The sequence below is a fragment of the Microcaecilia unicolor genome, unplaced genomic scaffold (assembly GCF_901765095.1).
Source record: "Microcaecilia unicolor unplaced genomic scaffold, aMicUni1.1, whole genome shotgun sequence".
Lineage (NCBI taxonomy): Eukaryota > Metazoa > Chordata > Amphibia > Gymnophiona > Siphonopidae > Microcaecilia > Microcaecilia unicolor.
In genome coordinates, this window is record NW_021963636.1 from 836,614 (window position 1) to 855,058 (window position 18,445).

The 18,445-nt window shown below is 46.7% G+C and overlaps 1 protein-coding gene across 1 annotated transcript in view; it reads left to right on the top strand.

Moving 5' to 3' along the window:
* Window positions 1-18,445, top strand: part of LOC115459528 (endoplasmic reticulum-Golgi intermediate compartment protein 2-like) — a 405,254-nt gene that overhangs the window by 383,751 nt on the left and 3,058 nt on the right. Inside the window, exon 14 of the mRNA XM_030189342.1 lies at window positions 1,237-1,319. Coding sequence (XP_030045202.1) covers window positions 1,237-1,268 — 32 coding nt within the window. The 3' untranslated portion in view covers window positions 1,269-1,319. The remainder of the gene's footprint in view (window positions 1-1,236; window positions 1,320-18,445) is intronic.

The following is an 18,445-nucleotide window of genomic DNA, read 5'->3' on the forward strand; positions in this document are numbered from 1 at the left end:
TGGTAGTCACAGATGCCAGCCCACATTGCTGTTAAGTTGAATGTTGAAGCAGACTACCTCAGCAGGAACTCCTTGGACCCCGGGGGAGTGGGAGCTGTTGCAAGATTTCCACCTGATCACTCAGAAGGGGCACCCCAATTCTGAAGAAGCCAGAAGATCCAGAATTGGGGTGCCCCTTCTGAGTGAGTCACAACGCCAAAGTCCCCAGGTACTTCAGCAGAAGAAAAGAATTTGGATCAGAGGGTCTTGACGCTCTTCTCCAACTCTGACCGGAGTTGCTGCATCTTGATATTTCCTCCATGGCTGATGATAGGCAGGGTCATCTCCTCCTTCATTGAGGATTGGTATTGCGCTAGACTGGCCCAGGAAACCGTGGTATGCAGATCTAGTTCGTCTCTAGTGGACAAGCCGTACTGGCTGCCCCTGTGCCAGTGGTTGCCTCTTCAAGGTACCGTTCAGATGGAGGATCTGTTCCGCTTTGGCATGGCTATTGCGAGGTCAAAGTTAAGAAAAGAAAGAAAGGTTACTCTGAGGAGGTTATTTTGACCTTACTCCAGGCAAGAAAGCATTCTACTTCTTCTGTTTATGCGCAGGTCTGGTGAACATTTGAAGCATGGTGTTCTGAAAGGGCTTGGTCCACCTTACAGGCTTCCTTATCTCAGATTTTGGTCTTCTTGCAAGAGGGCCTTAAAGGTCTGGCTTACAATTTTCTGAATTGGTGCAGCCCTTTTTCTTGTTATAGAGGGCATATTTGTAAATCCTCCTTGGTCGCTCATCCAGATAGTGCGCTTCTTAAGACTGGTTATCATCTTAATCCTTCTCTCCATCATCCTTGCTCTGAGTGAAATCTTAATCTTGTGCTTTGGTTATGCCAGAAGGCACCGTTTGAGCCTCCTGAGGAAAGCTACTCTGAAAAAACGTATCCTCAAGTCTTCTTTTCTGGTCACTATCTCATCCACATGCAGGATTTCTGAATTGCAAGCATTATCTTGTAAAGATCCATTTCTCTGTTTCCCTGAAGCAGGAGTAATCATTTGCACAGTTCCTTCATTTCTAACAAAAGCGGTGTCTGCACTCCACTTGAATCAGCCTTTGTTTCTTCTGCGTTTTGTAAGTAGGATTATAAAAACGACTTAAAAATGTTCTGTTTGCTTGATGTTTATAGGATTCTTCTTTAGTGCCTTCAAGCTACCAATGAGTTTCATCACTCAGATCACTTTTTCATTCTCCTCTCAGGTCCAAATCGTGAAATGCGGCCTTCAAGCTAATCATTGCTCTGTGGGTTAAGGACACTATTACCTTGGTTTATATTCTTTCAGGTAAGCAGACACCGTCTTCTCTGTGAACTCACTCGACTAGGGCTCTTTAGACTTCCTGAGTGGAGTCTCAGGCTTACTCATTGGAAGAAATCTGTAGATCAGCCACATGGTCCTCATTGCATACTTTTTCTAGGCACCATCGCTTGGATATTGCAGCTCAGTTGGAGGCATCTTTCAGGGCATCTGTTCTCTCCGCAGCTGTTTCCAATTCCTGCCCTATGTAAGGACTGCTTTGCTGCATCCCATAAGTCTCTGGATTCATCTGCTGCTGATAAGGAAAATAAGGAAGGAAAACTTAGGTCATATCTGATAATTTTATTTCCTTTAATCGCAGCAGATGAATCTAGAACCCCTCCCTAAAGTTTTTTTCAGTGCTGTTATCTGTATTTCAAGTAATTTCTCTGTTTAGAATGTTAGTGCATCTTCGTTCCAATTGTACTTTTGTTCATCTCTGTTCTTTGTGAGGATGGAGACGTGTAATGTAATTCTTCTCTATGCTTTTTTATGAGAAATGCTAACTGACTAAGGAGCATACAAGCATATAAGACAGAGTTCAGTTTGGTTCTCTCTATCTCCATGTTCTGGTAGATGATCATATTCTACAAGTCTCTGGATTCATCTGCTGTGATTAAAGGAAAGAAAATGATCAGGTATGGCATAATTTTTCCATTCTTAAAGGCAGGGAAAAAATAAAGGAATATGACTGTTCATGTTCACTGCCTGAAATGTCTATGCAAATGGCACATGCTCCTCCAAGGCTGTAGGGGACGGTGTCTGGCAATGGACATCACATCCCATCATGAGACCTATCCAAGATGACAGTGAGTAGTGTAAAATAGGAAGTGACTCTATGGGCACTGCCATCTTGGATTTCTGTGACCCATAGTCACTGCCATCTTGGAAAAGGGGTGTGGCCTGGGCAGAGTTTTGTCACATCTTATGACATCACCAGAAAGGGTAAGGTTTTAGGTAGGGCCATGGTGTTTCTTTCGGTGATGTCTTCAAAAGGGGCAGGGTAAGAGAAGTGTGGCTTGGGCAGAGTGAGTGGATCCTAATTCTGATTGACCGATGTAATGAAATGGGCATGGCCACCTGTCAAAATATGCAGATTAGCTTTGTCAAAAGCCAGCGAGCCATACTACTATTCTGGTGTATGAGTTTGTTCCTTGCTGCAATGCCTTGCTGGTGTGGATGCACGTATTCTTGTGCTTTTGGTGCCTGTTCCTTCTCTGTGTCAACATCCTATGGCTCTAGTCCTTCAGATAGTGGTACTCTGCAATTTAATGTGAGATTGCACAGGATACAAAAAAAGCTAGAAGAATGGTCTAAGGTTTGTCAATTAAAATTCAATGCGAAGAAATGCAAAGTGATGCACTTAGGGAGTAGAAATCCAAGAGAGGCATATGTGTTAGGTGGTGAGAGTCTGCTAGGTACGGATGGGGAGAGGGATTTTGAGGTGATAGTACCTGAGGATCTGAAGGCGATGAAACAGTATGACAAGGCGGTGGCCGTAGCTAGAAGGTTACTAGGCTGTATAGAGAGAGGTGTGACCAGCAGAAGAAAAGAGGTGTTGATGCCCCTGTACAAGTCGTTGGTGAGGCCCCACCTGGAGTATTGTGTTCAGTTTTGGAGGCCGTATCTTGCTAAGGATGTAAAAAGAATTGAAGCGGTGCAAAGAAAAGCTACGAGGATGGTATGGGATTTGCGTTACAAGACGTATGAGGCGAGACTTGCGGACCTGAACATGTATACCCTGGAGGAAAGGAGGAACAGGGGTGATATGATACAGACGTTCAAATATTTGAAAGGTATTAATCCACAAACAAACCTTTTCCGGAGATGGGAAGGCGGTAGAACGAGAGGACATGAAATGAGATTGAAGGGGGGCAGACTCAAGAAGAATGTCAGGAAGTATTTTTTCACAGAGAGGGTGGTGGATGCTTGGAATGCCCTCCCGCGGGAGGTGGTGGAGATGAAAACGGTAACGGAATTCAAACATGCGTGGGATAAACATAAAGGAATCCTGTGCAGAAGGAAGGGATCCTCAGGAGCTTAGCCTAGAATGGGTGGCAGAGCTGGTGGTTGAGAGGCGGGGCTAGTGCTGGGCAGACTTATACGGTCTGTGCCAGAGCCGGTGGTGGCAGGCAGGGATAGTGCTGGGCAGACTTATACGGTCTGTGCCAGAGCTGGTGGTGGGAGGCGGGACTGGTAGTTGGGAGGTGAGGATAGTGCTAGGCAGACTTATACAGTCTGTGCCAGAGCTGGTGGTGGGAGGCGGGGTTGGTGGTTGGGAGGCGGGGATAGGGCTGGCCAGACTTTTACGGTCTGTGCCCTGAAGAGGACAGTACAAATAAAAAAGTAGCACATATGAATTTATCTTCTTGGGCAGACTGGATGGACCGTGCAGGTCTTTTTCTGCCGTCATCTACTATGTTACTATGATACAAGAGTCCATGAATATTTTGCAGATGTTTTCCGGTTGGTAGAGTAGCACCTCTCCAGATCTGTCAGTGCACCTGAATCATGTCTTTAGCAGTCAGTCATGAATTTGGCTTGCCAGTGTGCCCTGTTGTAGCATCATTCCTTGCTATGGGGTCTGAAGATGGGGCTCATTAGCCACCTTCTTTGTGGGTAGCCCTGAGATGGGGAGAGAATGAATGGACATGGTGTGACAGGAGGCCGCAGGAAAGTATTGGGGGGGGGGGGGGGGGGGGGGTAGTGTCTCAGCTGTCTGTGCATTGGTGCTGTGAGCTGGGCTATGGCACAGGGATATGTGGGATTGTGGTAGTGACTAAATATACAGGGCTTACCTAGGAGTCAGCTGCTAGTGATCTATCTGCTCTGGAAACAGTCATGTATCCCTGAGTGTGCCAGTATGTAGGATTCATGGCAGGATTGAGGGAAGTGATGGAAAGCATCAGTCATTTTCCCTGTCCATTGTACAACACTTGCATATTGAGAGAGTGGAAGGCCTTTGTGTTGCTGTAGGTGGAGTCTTTCCCTCTAATTCCCAGATGGGTGCAGTAAGTGACACCGAGGATAGAGGGAAAGCAGGCCACTTTATAGAATTGGGTCATTGTGTTTTGCCTCTTCTGCAGGTTCTGGAGGAACACTATATAGTCAGTGATGTATGTGAGAAGAGCTGTGTGATACACTGCAAGATGGCTGACTGATTGAGACTCGCAGTGGCTGTCAAATGGCTGAAAACTGCCAGTGACAAGAAAGGCAAGTGCAGAGGTGACTCTTGAGGTGTAGAGGCATGGTTTGCCCCCTGTGGGTTATGGAACATTGAAAGGGCTCTACTTCTTGGCAGAGATAGTGAATGACTGCCTTGTTAAACCGGGGTATGCACTGATCGTCAGTGAGGTCCAGGATTTAAGTCCTGTGCCTATATATCCTGTTATAGGGTGTAATCTTGTGGGCCCTCTCCTCCTGGTATGCCTCATGCAGTATAGCCTCTGCAGCCCATATTTTCTGCCAGCTCATGGCTGAAAACTATCACCACCACCACCCAGACTCTCACACAGTGAACAGTACAGACACCATGTGGGGTTAGGGACTAAACTGCAGCAATGGCGATGCAGACATACTGGGATATACTGGGTCAAAAATGGTTGTTGAAGGAGGGTCAGAGGTGGAGAGGGGCAAGAGAGTGGATCTAAAGAGATTGTGGCATAGGTGGTACTGATATGGGTGGAACACAGACAGACCTGGATGGACAGAGACTGCAATTATGCTCATACAATCTTGAATCAGCTCTCCTCCCATCAGCATCAATACAAGCAGTCCAAAAAACAAGCTGTGGCAGTACTTGTGTCTTATAGCAGATGTAAGTCCAGAAGCTCTGCTGCACATTGAAAGCTACATTGCTGTGCTTCTCTGTTTTTTCAGCCATGTGGGAAAATGGCATTTTGCATATATTTGACATTTTCACATGGTTGTGCTGGCACATCCCCATGGTTCTTGAGGCTACAACCCAGCAAAGAGCACTGCTAAAATGACCACCATTGTCTGCTATTATCATGGAGTGTTTGTCTTATCTTAGTTGAATTTGAAGAGGTAAACACCAGTTCAATATTTATCCATTGTACTCCGCTCATGGTTTTATACACCTCTATCAAATCACCCCTCAACCATATTAGCTTCAAGATAAGAGCGTTTAACAGTTTAGCCTCCCTTCATAAAGGAGCCATTTCATCCTTTATCATTTGGTTGCCTTCTCTGTGCCTTTTTCTAGTTCTGCTTTTTTAAATAGTGACCATAAGTGCACATACTACTTCAGATTCAATTACACTATGGATGGATTCAGAGCATTATAATCTATTTTATTCTACATTCATATCCAAATAATTCCTTTAATTATTATTATTTTTTGCCTCTGTACTTTTTCTGAATGACGTTTTAGGAAATCTAGGCTCCCTTATTGACCTGGACTAGAAAGGAATCCTTCACTATGATTGAAATAGTTTCCAAAGAAAGAAAGCAGGGTGTTCTGTTCCATTTCATTTTCCATTCTCTGTAAAACCTGAGTGCAACATGTAAAAAATGCACAATCATACTATCATTCATTTTTCCCAAGAGCTTATAGTTTTTGTTCTTTCCAATCTGAAGGAAGTTGGACAGAATTATACAAAAAGGATCAAGAATGTCTGTCTGAGGTCAAAATAACATTTCAAAAATTCAATGGAATGGGATGAAATTAGCATGAGGGAAAACCAGTGAAAAACCACAAAGTTTGAAAATGGACTAGCTCAAACAGCCTCTCAAAAAATGGCAAAGTGCATTCCTACGGATGAAGCAATTCTAGCTTCTGCAGCATAAAAGCTTACATATAGAAGAAAACACATGTTATATCCACATCAGACAGGCTTCAGATAATACCACAGCACTGACTGAGATGATTACTTTTTATTCCAAGCAACATCAGTCAAGACAGAACCATGTTTCTGATATCACTTGTTGATAATTCACTTTTACTTAGTAGATTATAGGCTATAGGAATCTCAGAGAAGTCTAAGATTGGGTTCGTTCATATCTTCAAAATATGATGTACTCTATCGTACATCGATAGGGGGAACATTCTAACACAGGGGTGGGCAACCTTGGTCCTCTAGGGCCACAAGCCAGTCGGGTTTTCACAACTTCCACAATGAATATGCATGAGATGTATTTGCATGCAATGGAAGCAGTACATGCAAATCAATGTCATGCATATTATGATTATGGCACTGTCCCCATGTCTTTGTTACCCATGTTCCTGCTGAATTCACACATATGGAGCTGCAGGAAGGGTTTAGAGTTAAAGGGAGGAGAATACCCAGAACGGGTATTGGGAAGGGATTTTTTTCTTAGGTTGCAGCAGTCCTGTGGCTGGCAGGTACTGAGGGAGAAAATGTCAGCCCTTAAGAGTCATTAGTGGAAAGAAGGAAGCTGCCCCTGGCAGACGCCCCACTTCAGGCATTTACCTTTAAAAATAATGTCTCCTCTTTTCCCTATGCTCCCTGGGGGGAGGGGAGAGAGGAAGCCCAGTCTCGAAGTAGGCTATTCCAAAAAGCTTGGGCGGATCTATAAGAATCGCAAGGGAGAGAACTTCCAGCCAGTTTTTTGGGAGGACAATCAGTACATGTTCTGCCCTAGGGTTTCTGACTGTCTCTGACCTCCACCCAGCTGTGAGCTAGAAAGGTGCAGAGGAGCAAGCAGGAAAGAGAGAGGGGCAGATGGACTGGCAGCCAGCTGCAGGGCTTCCCGTGGACTGGGAATGTAACCCAAAGGGAAGAAATGCCTAGGTCCTGAGAAGGTAGCTAGCTGATGGGTTTCCCGTGGATAGGGAAGGTAACCCTAAGGGAGAAATGCCTAGCTCTTGAGAAGGGAGACAGCTGAGGTGCTTCCTGTCGAGTGGAAGGTAACCCTGAGGGAGGAAATGCTTAGCCTCAGAAGGAGGAAGGGAATCTCCCGTTCTAGCTCATTAGTTTGGAAGGTTTCCTGGGACTTTATACGCCCTTGGGGGTGGATTTCTCCATTACTGTTTCTACAGGAGAGTGGGGGAGAGAGATTCATAAGAGAGAGGGGTGTGGTGCTCTTGTTCCTCACAGTTGTTTGTTAAACTCTGTAAGGCATGCCAAAGCCTTCCCTACCTCAAACTTTGCCTCAGTTTTGAGTCAACAGATGATATAGAACCTTATATTTTGTCTGAAGTTACATTCTGAGAAAAGTTATAATTGTTAGCTGCCAAGCTTTGCTGGACTTATTTTCTTTCATTTACTTTAAAAGCTGTGCCTCCACTGCCCACTCCGTTTTGGAGCTTTAGCTGAAAAAATTAACCTGATTGCCAAAGTGAGCAAAGTGTTTTCCTAGATTGGAACCCCTGGAAGTATTTTAGGGAAAAGACTATTTCTCATTTGGCTACACCTGGTTAGCTTGAAGGCTGATGCCTGCTTATATCTTGTGTTGGCTCTGAGTGCCTGAACAAATAGTGTGCACTACAAAAGACTGCACTGTTAAATATGCTGCTGGCTCCCAGTCTGTGTTTTATTGGAGTTTTGTCCTACTGTCTTGTCCATTCCTTTCCTATTTTGACCTGCACAACACCCCCAGGGTTACAATATTCATCGCGGAGATCTTGAAAACCCTACTGGGTTGTGGTTCTTGAAGACCATGGTTGCCCACCCCTGCTCTAACAGTTATACTTTTACCTTTGGCATCCCACAGGGGTCTATTTTAGCGCCAGTTTTATTTAATATCTTTGTCCCCTCTACTCATCAGTCCTTTGAGCTTGGTTGCATTTGCCTATGCTGACAATATTCAAATCCTTACTTGCCTCAGTACCTCTAGTTCTCTAACCATTCAGATCTTAAGAAGATGATTATAATCATCTCAGATTGGATGCTTTATTAATAAAATGAAACTTTTTTTAATAACATTTTATTGTTTGATACCTTTTCTCTTTATTGAACATTCTGGGGACTATTCAAATGCTTTAAGGCAGAAGCTTGGAGGTGAAAGAAGGATCAGTCTCTATGAAACACAGTTATATTTGCTTTAAACTCTTAATGATTGTTACTTTCTCTCTCTCCCTTCTTTAACTATATCTATTTCATCACCTGACACCATCACTGGTCATACTTCATCACTACATTACTTCATCAAGTCAGTTCATCACACAATACTTCATATATTCAAGTTAAATGTATTCAAATTATATGTGTGGAAAACTTGTAGCACGTGGGGAGGAGTGTGCCAGCACACATCCATGCCTGTTCTTTTGCGCCTAAATATGAGTCTCGCTAAAACTTCTTTTTAAAAAATTTCAAGATTCATACTCAGGGCAGAACAGCGTTCTCATCATCTTTGCCAGTTCATTAAGTGACACTTCACCACCGCAGACCTTTCATCACATGAGATTTCATCACATATTCAGGCTAAATGCATTCAAATTATATGCATGTAAAATTTGCAGCAAATGGGGGGAGAGCATGCTGGTAATTGCAGCTTTTATGTATGCATGTCCAAAGGAAACTGGAAAAGCCAACACACATTCCATATCAAGCAGATCAGTCCATAGACTGGTGGGTTGTGTCCATCTACCAGCAGGTGGAGATAGAGAGCAATCTTTTGCCTTTCTATATGTGGTCATGTGCTACCAGGAAATCCTCAGTATTCTCTCTATCTAGCAGGTGTGTGGTCACATGCAGCAGCTCTGGATTGGTCTCCACGCCTATTTACTTAGGCTTTGTTGAGTACCTGGGGTTGAGGGCTCTTCGTGAACAAGTGCAAACCTGGTGGTGCCGGGTCCCTCCTTTATTCCCCCCTCCCGCTCCCTCCCGCTGGCTCCGTTAAAAAAAAAAAAAAAAAAAAAAACATAACATAACAATTTTGAAGCAGAAAAGATTTTACTTGCAGCTACTCACTGGGACACAATTCGTTGCAACTCGGAGCAAGAAGCAGGTAATTTTACCTTTTCCTAGCGGGCAGGGGGTCCCCGAACGTTTCCCTCGTGGATCATGGCGTCGGATGGTAAGGGCGCAAAAAAGCGCTCCCCAGACCGCGATCGCGCGGCTAGTGGGGAGGCGCGGGGATCGGAGGCAGAGAAGCCCTTTTTGGGCGCCCTTCCGGACTTTGCTGATTTAGCCGGTTTTTCCTCCGCTGGGGCGTCGGTGGTCTTTCCCGCCTTAGGTGCCCATCCCCCGATGTCCACCCTTCCGACGTCAGCCGCCCATGCAGTTCCGACGGCCTCTGGTATGGCTGCCTTTGAGTTGGGCGGCGGTAAAAAGATGGCAAAGTTTAAGCGCCATGCTTCCCGCGCAGCTCCTTTGCGGAGTGACGCACTGGGCGCCATTTTGGATGCGCAGCGCACCTCTCCCCCGCTCTCTGGAGTGGAGATTGAGAGTTCCTCTAGGGCTGTGGCCCAGGTTGCAGAGGTGCACAAACGGGGGGGGAGGGGGGGTTCTCTCCCGAGTTTATTTTGTTGCTGCATCAGGCCTTTCAACTGCAAAACGCTGCTCCTGCTCCCCTGTCAGATATGGGGGAAGAGGCTTCCCTGATCAAGCGCCCTCGGGTGGATCTTCAGGTCTTGGGGGACTCTGTCTCCTCTGATGTAGATGAGGGCAGCGTTTCTGAGTTCTCCCAAAGGTCCCTTGGGGATTCTTTGGAGGAGGCTGATCCTCGCCCTGATGAGGGAGATGACCCCTCTGCAGTGCGGCTTTTTCGCTCAGAGGAATTGCCTAACCTGTTAGTTCAGGCTATGAGCATCTTGAGTATTTCCTCTCCGCAGTAAGGCCCTCCTTCAGCCTCGGCGGGTTCCGCTATTATGTTGGGAACCAAGCGCCCTTCCAGGACCTTCCACATCCATGAAGCCATGAAAACTCTAATTTCGGCTCAATGGGATTCTCCAGACGCGGGCCTCAAGGTAGCCAGGGCCATGATCTGCCAGAGGGTGAACAGGAGGCCTTGCGCTGGCCGGCAGTGGACTCTCTAATCACTGCTGTGACAAAAAAGACGGCTTTGCCGGTGGAAAGTGGCTCTGCCCTTAAGGATTCACAGGACAGGAAATTGGAAGCGGCCTTAAAGTTAGCCTTTGAAGCAGCCGCCTTGAGTTTGCAGGCCTCGGTTTGCGGCTCCTATGTGGCCAGGGCATGCCTGACGGTGGTTTAGTGGGCCTCCCCCTTGGATCCTTCCTTGAGGGCGAATTGGCCGGTCCTGGAGTCGGGCTTGGCTTACTTGGCAGACTTGCTGTATGATGTTTTGAGAGCCTCGGCTAAAGGTATGTCTCAGACAGTCTCTGCCCGTCGATGGCTATGGCTTAAGCATTGGTCAGCTGACCATGCCTCCAAATCCCGCTTAGCCAAGTTGCCTTTTAAGGGCAAGCTGCTCTTCGGGGATGAGCTGGACAAGATCGTGACAGATCTCGGCAGTTCTAAAGGCAAGAGGTTGCCGGAGGTCAAGGCAAGGGCCAGCAGTGCTCGCCCTGGTTCCTTTAAGGGCCGTTTTCAAGTAGCCCGTCGGTATCGCCTGGGCAAGTCGGGCTCCTCCTCCTCCTTCAAGCAGAGGTTCTCCCCGAAGCAGCATTCCTTTCGCAGAGACCGCCGCTCAGGAGGTTCTTCCTCCGGTCCTCCCCCAGGGTCTCGTACCCAATGTCTGGGCCCTGGTCCATGGCCCAGAGCAGATAGGAGGAAGGCTGTCCTCTTTTCTGGGCGAGTGGACCAGGGTAACTTCAGACGCTTGGGTTCTAGAAGTCATCAGAGACGGCTACAAGTTGGAGTTCTGCTGGCCCCTGAGAGACGGGTTCGTGAACTCTCCCTGCAAGTCTCCCCTCAAAGTGGCAGCAGTTCAGCAGACTCTGGACAACTTGCTCCGCCTTGGGGCGGTGGTCCCAGTGCCTGTAGAGCAGCGTGGCACGGGACATTACTCCATTTACTTTGTGGTGCCAAAGAAAGGAGGCTCTTCTCGGCCTATTCTCAACCTCAAGGGAGTCAATCGGGCCTTGCGAATACGGCATTTCCGTATGGAGACTCTCCGCTCCGTGATTGCTGTGGTACAAGAAGGAGAATTCCTGGCATCCTTGGACATCAAGGAAGCTTATCTGCACATTCCCATCTGGCCGCCTCATCAGCTCTTCCTGCACTTTGCAGTGCTGGGCCGGCACTTCCAGTTCAGAGCCCTCCCGTTCGTGTTGGCTACAGCTCCGCAGACCTTCTCCAAAGTGATGGTGGTCATTGCGGCTTATCTCCACAAGGAAGGAGTGCAAGTCCATCCCTACCTGGACGACTGGCTGATTCGAGCTCCCTCTTTTGCGGAGTGTGGAAGAGTGACGGACAGGGTCATTGCTCTTCTGAGCTCCCTGGGATGGATCATCAACCGGGAGAAAAGTCAGCTGCGCCCGACTCAGTCCCTGGAGTATCTGGGTGTTCGGTTCGACACCCAAGTGGGCAAGTTGTCAGCTGGTATGCCTCTCATGTCCCCGGAGTGGATTGTCGTTACGACGGACGCCTGCTTGACAGGCTGGGGAGCCCACTGCCTGGGAAGGACAGCGCAGGGGATATGGTCGCCGGCGGAGGCGAAGTGGTCCATCAACCTCTTGGAACTGGGCCATTCAGTTGGCTCTTCAAGCGTTTCTTCAGGTACTGATACTGAGGCCAGTTCGAATCCTGTCAGACAATGCCACGGCTGTAGCCTATGCCAATCGCCAGGGAGGTACCAGGAGCGCTCCCCTAGCCAGGGAGGCCATGAAGTTATGCCAGTGGACAGAGGCGAATCTGGACCAGCTGTCGGCTGCTCACATTGCAGGAGTCCTGAATGTTGAGGCGGACTTTCTCAGTCGCCATACCTTGGATCCCGGAGAGTGGCAACTGTCTGCTCGGGTGTTCTTGGAGATCGCGAAGCGCATGCCGACCTTGGATCTGATGGCGACCTCGGCCAATTGCCAAGTGCTGCGGTTCTTCAGCAGAGGACGGGACCCTCGATCTCTGGGGGTCGATGCTCTTCTCCAGCAGTGGCCGGAACAGGAGCTTCTCTACGTGTTCCCGCCTTGGCCTATGCTGGGCAGAATTCTCGGCTGGGTGGCGAAACACCCAGACCGGGTGGTCCTGGTGGGTCCAGACTGGCCCAGACGCCTTTGGTATGCGGACCTGATCCGGCTTTCCGTAGTCAGTCCTCTGCAGCTTCCAGCGGAGCGGGGCCTCTTACATCAGGGTCCCATGGTGATGGAGGATCCCTCCCCCTTTGGTCTTACGGCCTGGCTCTTGAGCGGAAGAAGGGCTTCTCAGACAAGGTCATCGCCACTACGCTGAGAGCACGGAATCGCTCTACTTCTATGTACGCCAGGGTATGGCATACCTTTGTATTATGGTGCGAGGCAAGATCCCTGTCGCCCTTCACGGCGCCAATTGCTTCAGTGTTGGTGTTCCTGCAAGAAGGTCTGGAGAAAGACCTGTCGCTCAGCTCTCTTAAGGTCCAGGTAGCGGCTCTAGCTTTCTTCAGGAGTCGCCTGAAGGGTGCTTCCCTGGCTTCTCAGCCAGATGTGGTGCGTTTTCTCAAAGGGGTTAATCACCTACGCCCTCCTCTGCACTCGATAGTGCCTATGTGGAATCTCAATCTGGTGCTGCGGGCCTTGCAGAAGCCGCCGTTTGAGCCATTATCGCGGCTGTCTCTGAAGGACCTGACATTGAAAGCGGACTTTTTGGTGGCAATCGCTTCAGCCAGGAGGGTTTCCGAGCTCCAGGCACTCTCGTGTAGAGAGTCGTTCCTGCGGTTCACGGAGGCAGGAGTGTCTATTCGCCCAGTGCCTTCCTTCCTGCCCAAGATTGTTTCTCGCTTCCATGTGAATCAGCAGCTTTGTCTACCCTCCTTCCTTAGGGAGGATTATCCAGAGGAGTATCGTGCTCTTAGATGCCTGGGATGTTAGCCGAGTTATCATCAGATACTTGGAAGTGACCAACGATTCCCGGAAGTCGGATCACCTGTTCGTGCTGTTCGCGGGCCCCCGTAGGGGTCTGCAGGCATCTAAACCTACCGTGGCACGTTGGGTCAAGGAAACGATTGCGGCGGCTTATGTGGTCGCAGGGAAGGTGCCGCCTATCCAGCTGAAGGCTCATTCTACTAGATCACAGGCAGCTTCGATGGCAGAGTCCTGGTCCGTTTCCTTGGAGGAGATTTGCAGATCGGCGACTTGGGCGTCGGCTCATACCTTCTCACGGCATTATCGCTTGGACGTGGCAGCACGGGCCAAGGCCCAGTTTGGAGCTTCAGTGTTGCGTTCTGGGATTTCCATGTCCTGCCCTGGGTGAGTACTGCTTGGATACATCCCACCAGTCTATAGATTGATCTGCTTGATGATATGGAAGGTAAAATTATGTATCATACCTGATAATTTTCTTTCCATTAATCATAGCAGATCAATCCATAGTCCCTCAGAGATATCTGTACTGTTTGTTCTAGTTCAGTTATATTTCAGGTTCAAGTTTAGACTTCAGTTCCTGTTCAGGAGGACTTCGAGTTCAAGTTCTTCCACTTGGATTTCCCTGGAGTTGGGACGACTTTGTGTTACAGTGAGCTGCTGCTTCTTTCCCCCCGTTTTGACGGTGGTTGGATTCATAACTAAATTATGCCAGTGCTACCTCCCGCTTCGTGCGGTAGTAGGGTAGGTTTGTTTCCCTCTCACTTTGGCGGTGATGGGTTAAGCCAGCTCCTCCCGCGGTTGCGATAGCAGGACATGCCAGTTCTGGCCCCCCCCCCCCCCCCCCCGCTTCGGCGGTGGTTGGGTGGCGGAGTGTCCCTTTGTGGGTGTAATTCTCTATGTTTGGTGATTCCTGCGGATGGAGCATTGATATCGACTATACTGAGGATTTCCTGGTAGCACATGACCACATCTAGAGAGGCAAAAGATTGCTCTCTATCTCCACCTGCTGGTAGATGGACACAACCCACCAGTCTATGGATTGATCTGCTATGATTAATGGAAAGAAAATTATCAGGTATGATACATAATTTTACCTTGGTACCTGTTCTTTTAGCTTAAATATAAGCCTCAGTCAACACATACTGAAGGCATGCATCCCTTATTCTGTTTTATCTACATGGGTCTCCAAGATGGTAGCTCACTTCCTCTTCTCACCTCATTGTTATCCTGTCCATCCCAACTGTGATATGTGCTATGTAATTGCCTACCAATGCTGAACTGTAACAGCTACCAATGCTGAACTGTAACAGTTTTGACATTTCATCACCTTTTGTGTGTAAGTTTTCCATGCATATGCATTATTCATTATGTAATTTCTGCTATTTTAAATGTGAATATCTTTGCTCAATTTGCTGTGCAAGTTTTCTTTGCATATAATTTGCATACATAATTCCACTATTCATGATGTATTGTAAGCCACATTGAGCCTGCAAAGAGGTCGGAAAATGTGGGATACAAATGCAATAAATAAATAAATAAAATGAAAGTGAAGATTTCTCATTTCATATAGTAATTATCTTTGAGAATTTGAGTAAACACCATTAAATTGGGTACTGGGAGGTGGGAGACAAATGCATTAAAAAGGCATTAAAGAAATTCATTAAAATCATCACCAGTACACAGAACTGATAACATGAAGACTGTTCTTGACAAAGGGGGTTGTTAGTTTGCATGTTTTTTTGAGTGTGGTTCTGCAAACATTGTAAACAGTACAATCGGTTCCCACCTTAATAGCTAATATCCGTGGACCTCAGCAGTGCCACTTGCTGATGTTCTCGTTCATAGCGAGAATCATGCACTCCCTTTGTCATTGGTCACACAAATCCAAATACGCTTACCAACTTATTCTGTCTTCATTTGATTTTTCCCCTTTTAAAATTTTTAAATTAAGAAAAAAAGTACTCATCTTAAGGTTCAACCTGACTGGTAGGGGACTAGCTGTCTGTCATGACATGACATGACATGATATTAGATGGAGGGTGGCAGTTGGGTGGGAGGGTGGCTCTATTGAAAAATATTTTTTGAATTATAGAGAGCAACATTGGATTTTTCATTTGAATTCGGTAGTGCCATTGGGTTTAAAAGCAGAAGTAGAATGGATGACATTGGTTTAACCCAGGGATTCCTGTGGGTGGAGATTCAGGCTTAGTGACGTGGTATAGTATAGCCATTAAAAGTGAAAGTAAAAAATGCTGCCGCCATCTTTCTGGGATAGCAAGTTGTAAAGTGGGCAATGGCATGTAAAGGTATTTATTCTTAGTATTATGGGAGTAAGGTTAATTTATATTTACTATAGCTTATTTATTTATTTGTTTGTTTGTTGCATTTGTATCCCACATTTTCCCACCTCTTTGCAGGCTCAATGTGGCTTACAATATTGCAGGGGACAATCCTTGAAACAGCTTCTAATGAAACATGAATCATGTCTGATAGCTATTCCCCTACCCGGCAATCAAGTTACACCGTAAGATGAATACTTTTTTCTTAATTTAAATTGAAGGGAGAGTACTTGATTCTCGCTGACTATAAACGAAAATGTCGCTGAGTAGCACCACTGAGGTCCGCAGATGATATTCATTAATGTGGGAACCAATTGTATTTATTGTTTGGAGTAGTTGGGACCCATGAAGATTTTCAGCCATTGAGAGACGATTTTAATCAAGTAATTAGGTCGTGATTTTGTTCATCATTAATCATAATATGCATATATAGGGAAGGTTATCAAAGAGTATGTTTTAGAAGCAAGGTCATAGATGAAGGGATGCACAACTGTGTGCATTTTTGTACATTTACCAAAGCCCATGTTAAATACACTATAGAGAGAAGAGTATTGGAAACAGGAAGAGCTATGTAATTTTGCAATAGGATGACAAAAATACTTTTAAATACACCAGGAGATGGGACAAACAGCATCTTGCTTATCTTTATAAGAAGTAGAGAGGATCTCATATTTAAGATTATGAAAAAGAATTTATTATAAGTTATCAGTGTGATAGGTTAGATAACTTTTCTTTCCAAGTGTATATTCTTTGCAGTCTATTGCAGTCTGTGTCCCTTATTTATGTATGTAGGGTTGGGACAACACAGAATTATCTCATTTGTTGCATGTTCTCATAAAGGTGTAAATATTTTAAATCCTTCACTGAAATATGAGGGCAGCATTCAAAAGCCACAGGATTGTAATCTGAAAATTAAAAGCATTTGTTAGATATTTACATAACATCTTGAATTTTTTCATTAAAAACTCTGTATGCTTATGGCCTAGAGACCACTAGCCAGGGGTTTTATACTTTTATTGTTGCCATTGAAAATACTACAGTTGCATGTGTGTTCTATACTTGTTATTAAAGTTTGGTTATCTTGTTTCTTCATCCTGAATGTTGATGATGTTAGTATTTTTAAGAATTGTGTTACTTTCAGGCTTATTTTTGAAAGAGAAGGACGTCCATATTTCGACACAAATCGGAAGATGGGCGTCCTTCTCACAGGGTCGCCCAAATCGGCATAATCGAAAGCCGATTTTGGGCGTCCCCAACTGCTTTCAGTCGTAGGGATGACCAAAGTTCCTGGGTGCGTGTCGGAGGCTTAACAAAGGCGGAACTTGGGCGTGCCTAACACATGGGCGTCCTCGACCCATAACGGGAAAAAAAGGGCATCCCTGACGAGCATTTGGAGAACTTTACCTGGTCCAGTTTTTCTTACGACCAAGGCACAAAAAGGTGCCCGAACTGACCAGATGACCACCAGAGGGAATCTGGGATGACCTCCCCTTACTCCCCCAGTGGTCACTAACCCCCTCCCACCCTCAAAAAAAGAACTTTAAAAATATTTTGTGCCAGCCTCAAATGTCATACTCAGGTCCATCGCAGCAGTAAGCAGGTCCCTGGAGCAGTTTTAGTGGGTGCAGTGCACTTCAGGCAGGTGGACCCAGGCCCATCCCCCCCCCCCCCCCCCCACCTGTTACACTTGTGGTGGTAAATGTGTGCCCTTCAAAACCCACCACAAACCCACTGTACGCACATGTAGGTGCCCCCCTTTTACCCATAAGGGCTATGGTAGTGGTGTACAGTTGTGGGTCGTGGGGTTTGGGGGGCTCAGCACACAAGGTAATGGAGCTACAGTGGTGGAAATAAGTATTTGATCCCTTGCTGATTTTGTAAGTTTGCCCACTGACAAAGACATGAGCAGCCCATAATTGAAGGGTAGGTTATTGGTAACAGTGAGAGATAGCACATCACAAATTAAATCCGGAAAATCACATTGTGGAAAGTATATGAATTTATTTGCATTCTGCAGAGGGAAATAAGTATTTAATCCCTCTGGCAAACAAGACCTAATACTTGGTGGCAAAACCCTTGTTGGCAAGCACAGCGGTCAGACGTCTTCTGTAGTTGATGATGAGGTTTGCACACATGTCAGGAGGAATTTTGGTCCACTCCTCTTTGCAGATCATCTCTAAATCATTAAGAGTTCTGGGCTGTCGCTTGGCAACTCGCAGCTTCAGCTCCCTCCATAAGTTTTCAATGGGATTAAGGTCTGGTGACTGGCTAGGCCACTCCATGACCCTAATGTGCTTCTTCCTGAGCCACTCCTTTGTTGCCTTGGCTGTATGTTTTGGGTCATTGTCGTGCTGGAAGACCCAGCCACGACCCATTTTTAAGGCCCTGGCGGAGGGAAGGAGGTTGTCACTCAGAATTGTACGGTACATGGCCCCATCCATTCTCCCATTGATGCGGTGAAGTAGTCCTGTGCCCTTAGCAGAGAAACACCCCCAAAACATAACATTTCCACCTCCATGCTTGACAGTGGGGACGGTGTTCTTTGGGTCATAGGCAGCATTTCTCTTCCTCCAAACACGGCGAGTTGAGTTCATGCCAAAGAGCTCAATTTTTGTCTCATCTGACCACAGCACCTTCTCCCAATCACTCTCGGCATCATCCAGGTGTTCACTGGCAAACTTCAGACGGGCCGTCACATGTGCCTTCCGGAGCAGGGGGACCTTGCGGGCACTGCAGGATTGCAATCCGTTATGTCGTAATGTGTTACCAATGGTTTTCGTGGTGACAGTGGTCCCAGCTGCCTTGAGATCATTGACAAGTTCCCCCCTTGTAGTTGTAGGCTGATTTCTAACCTTCCTCATGATCAAGGATACCCCACGAGGTGAGATTTTGCG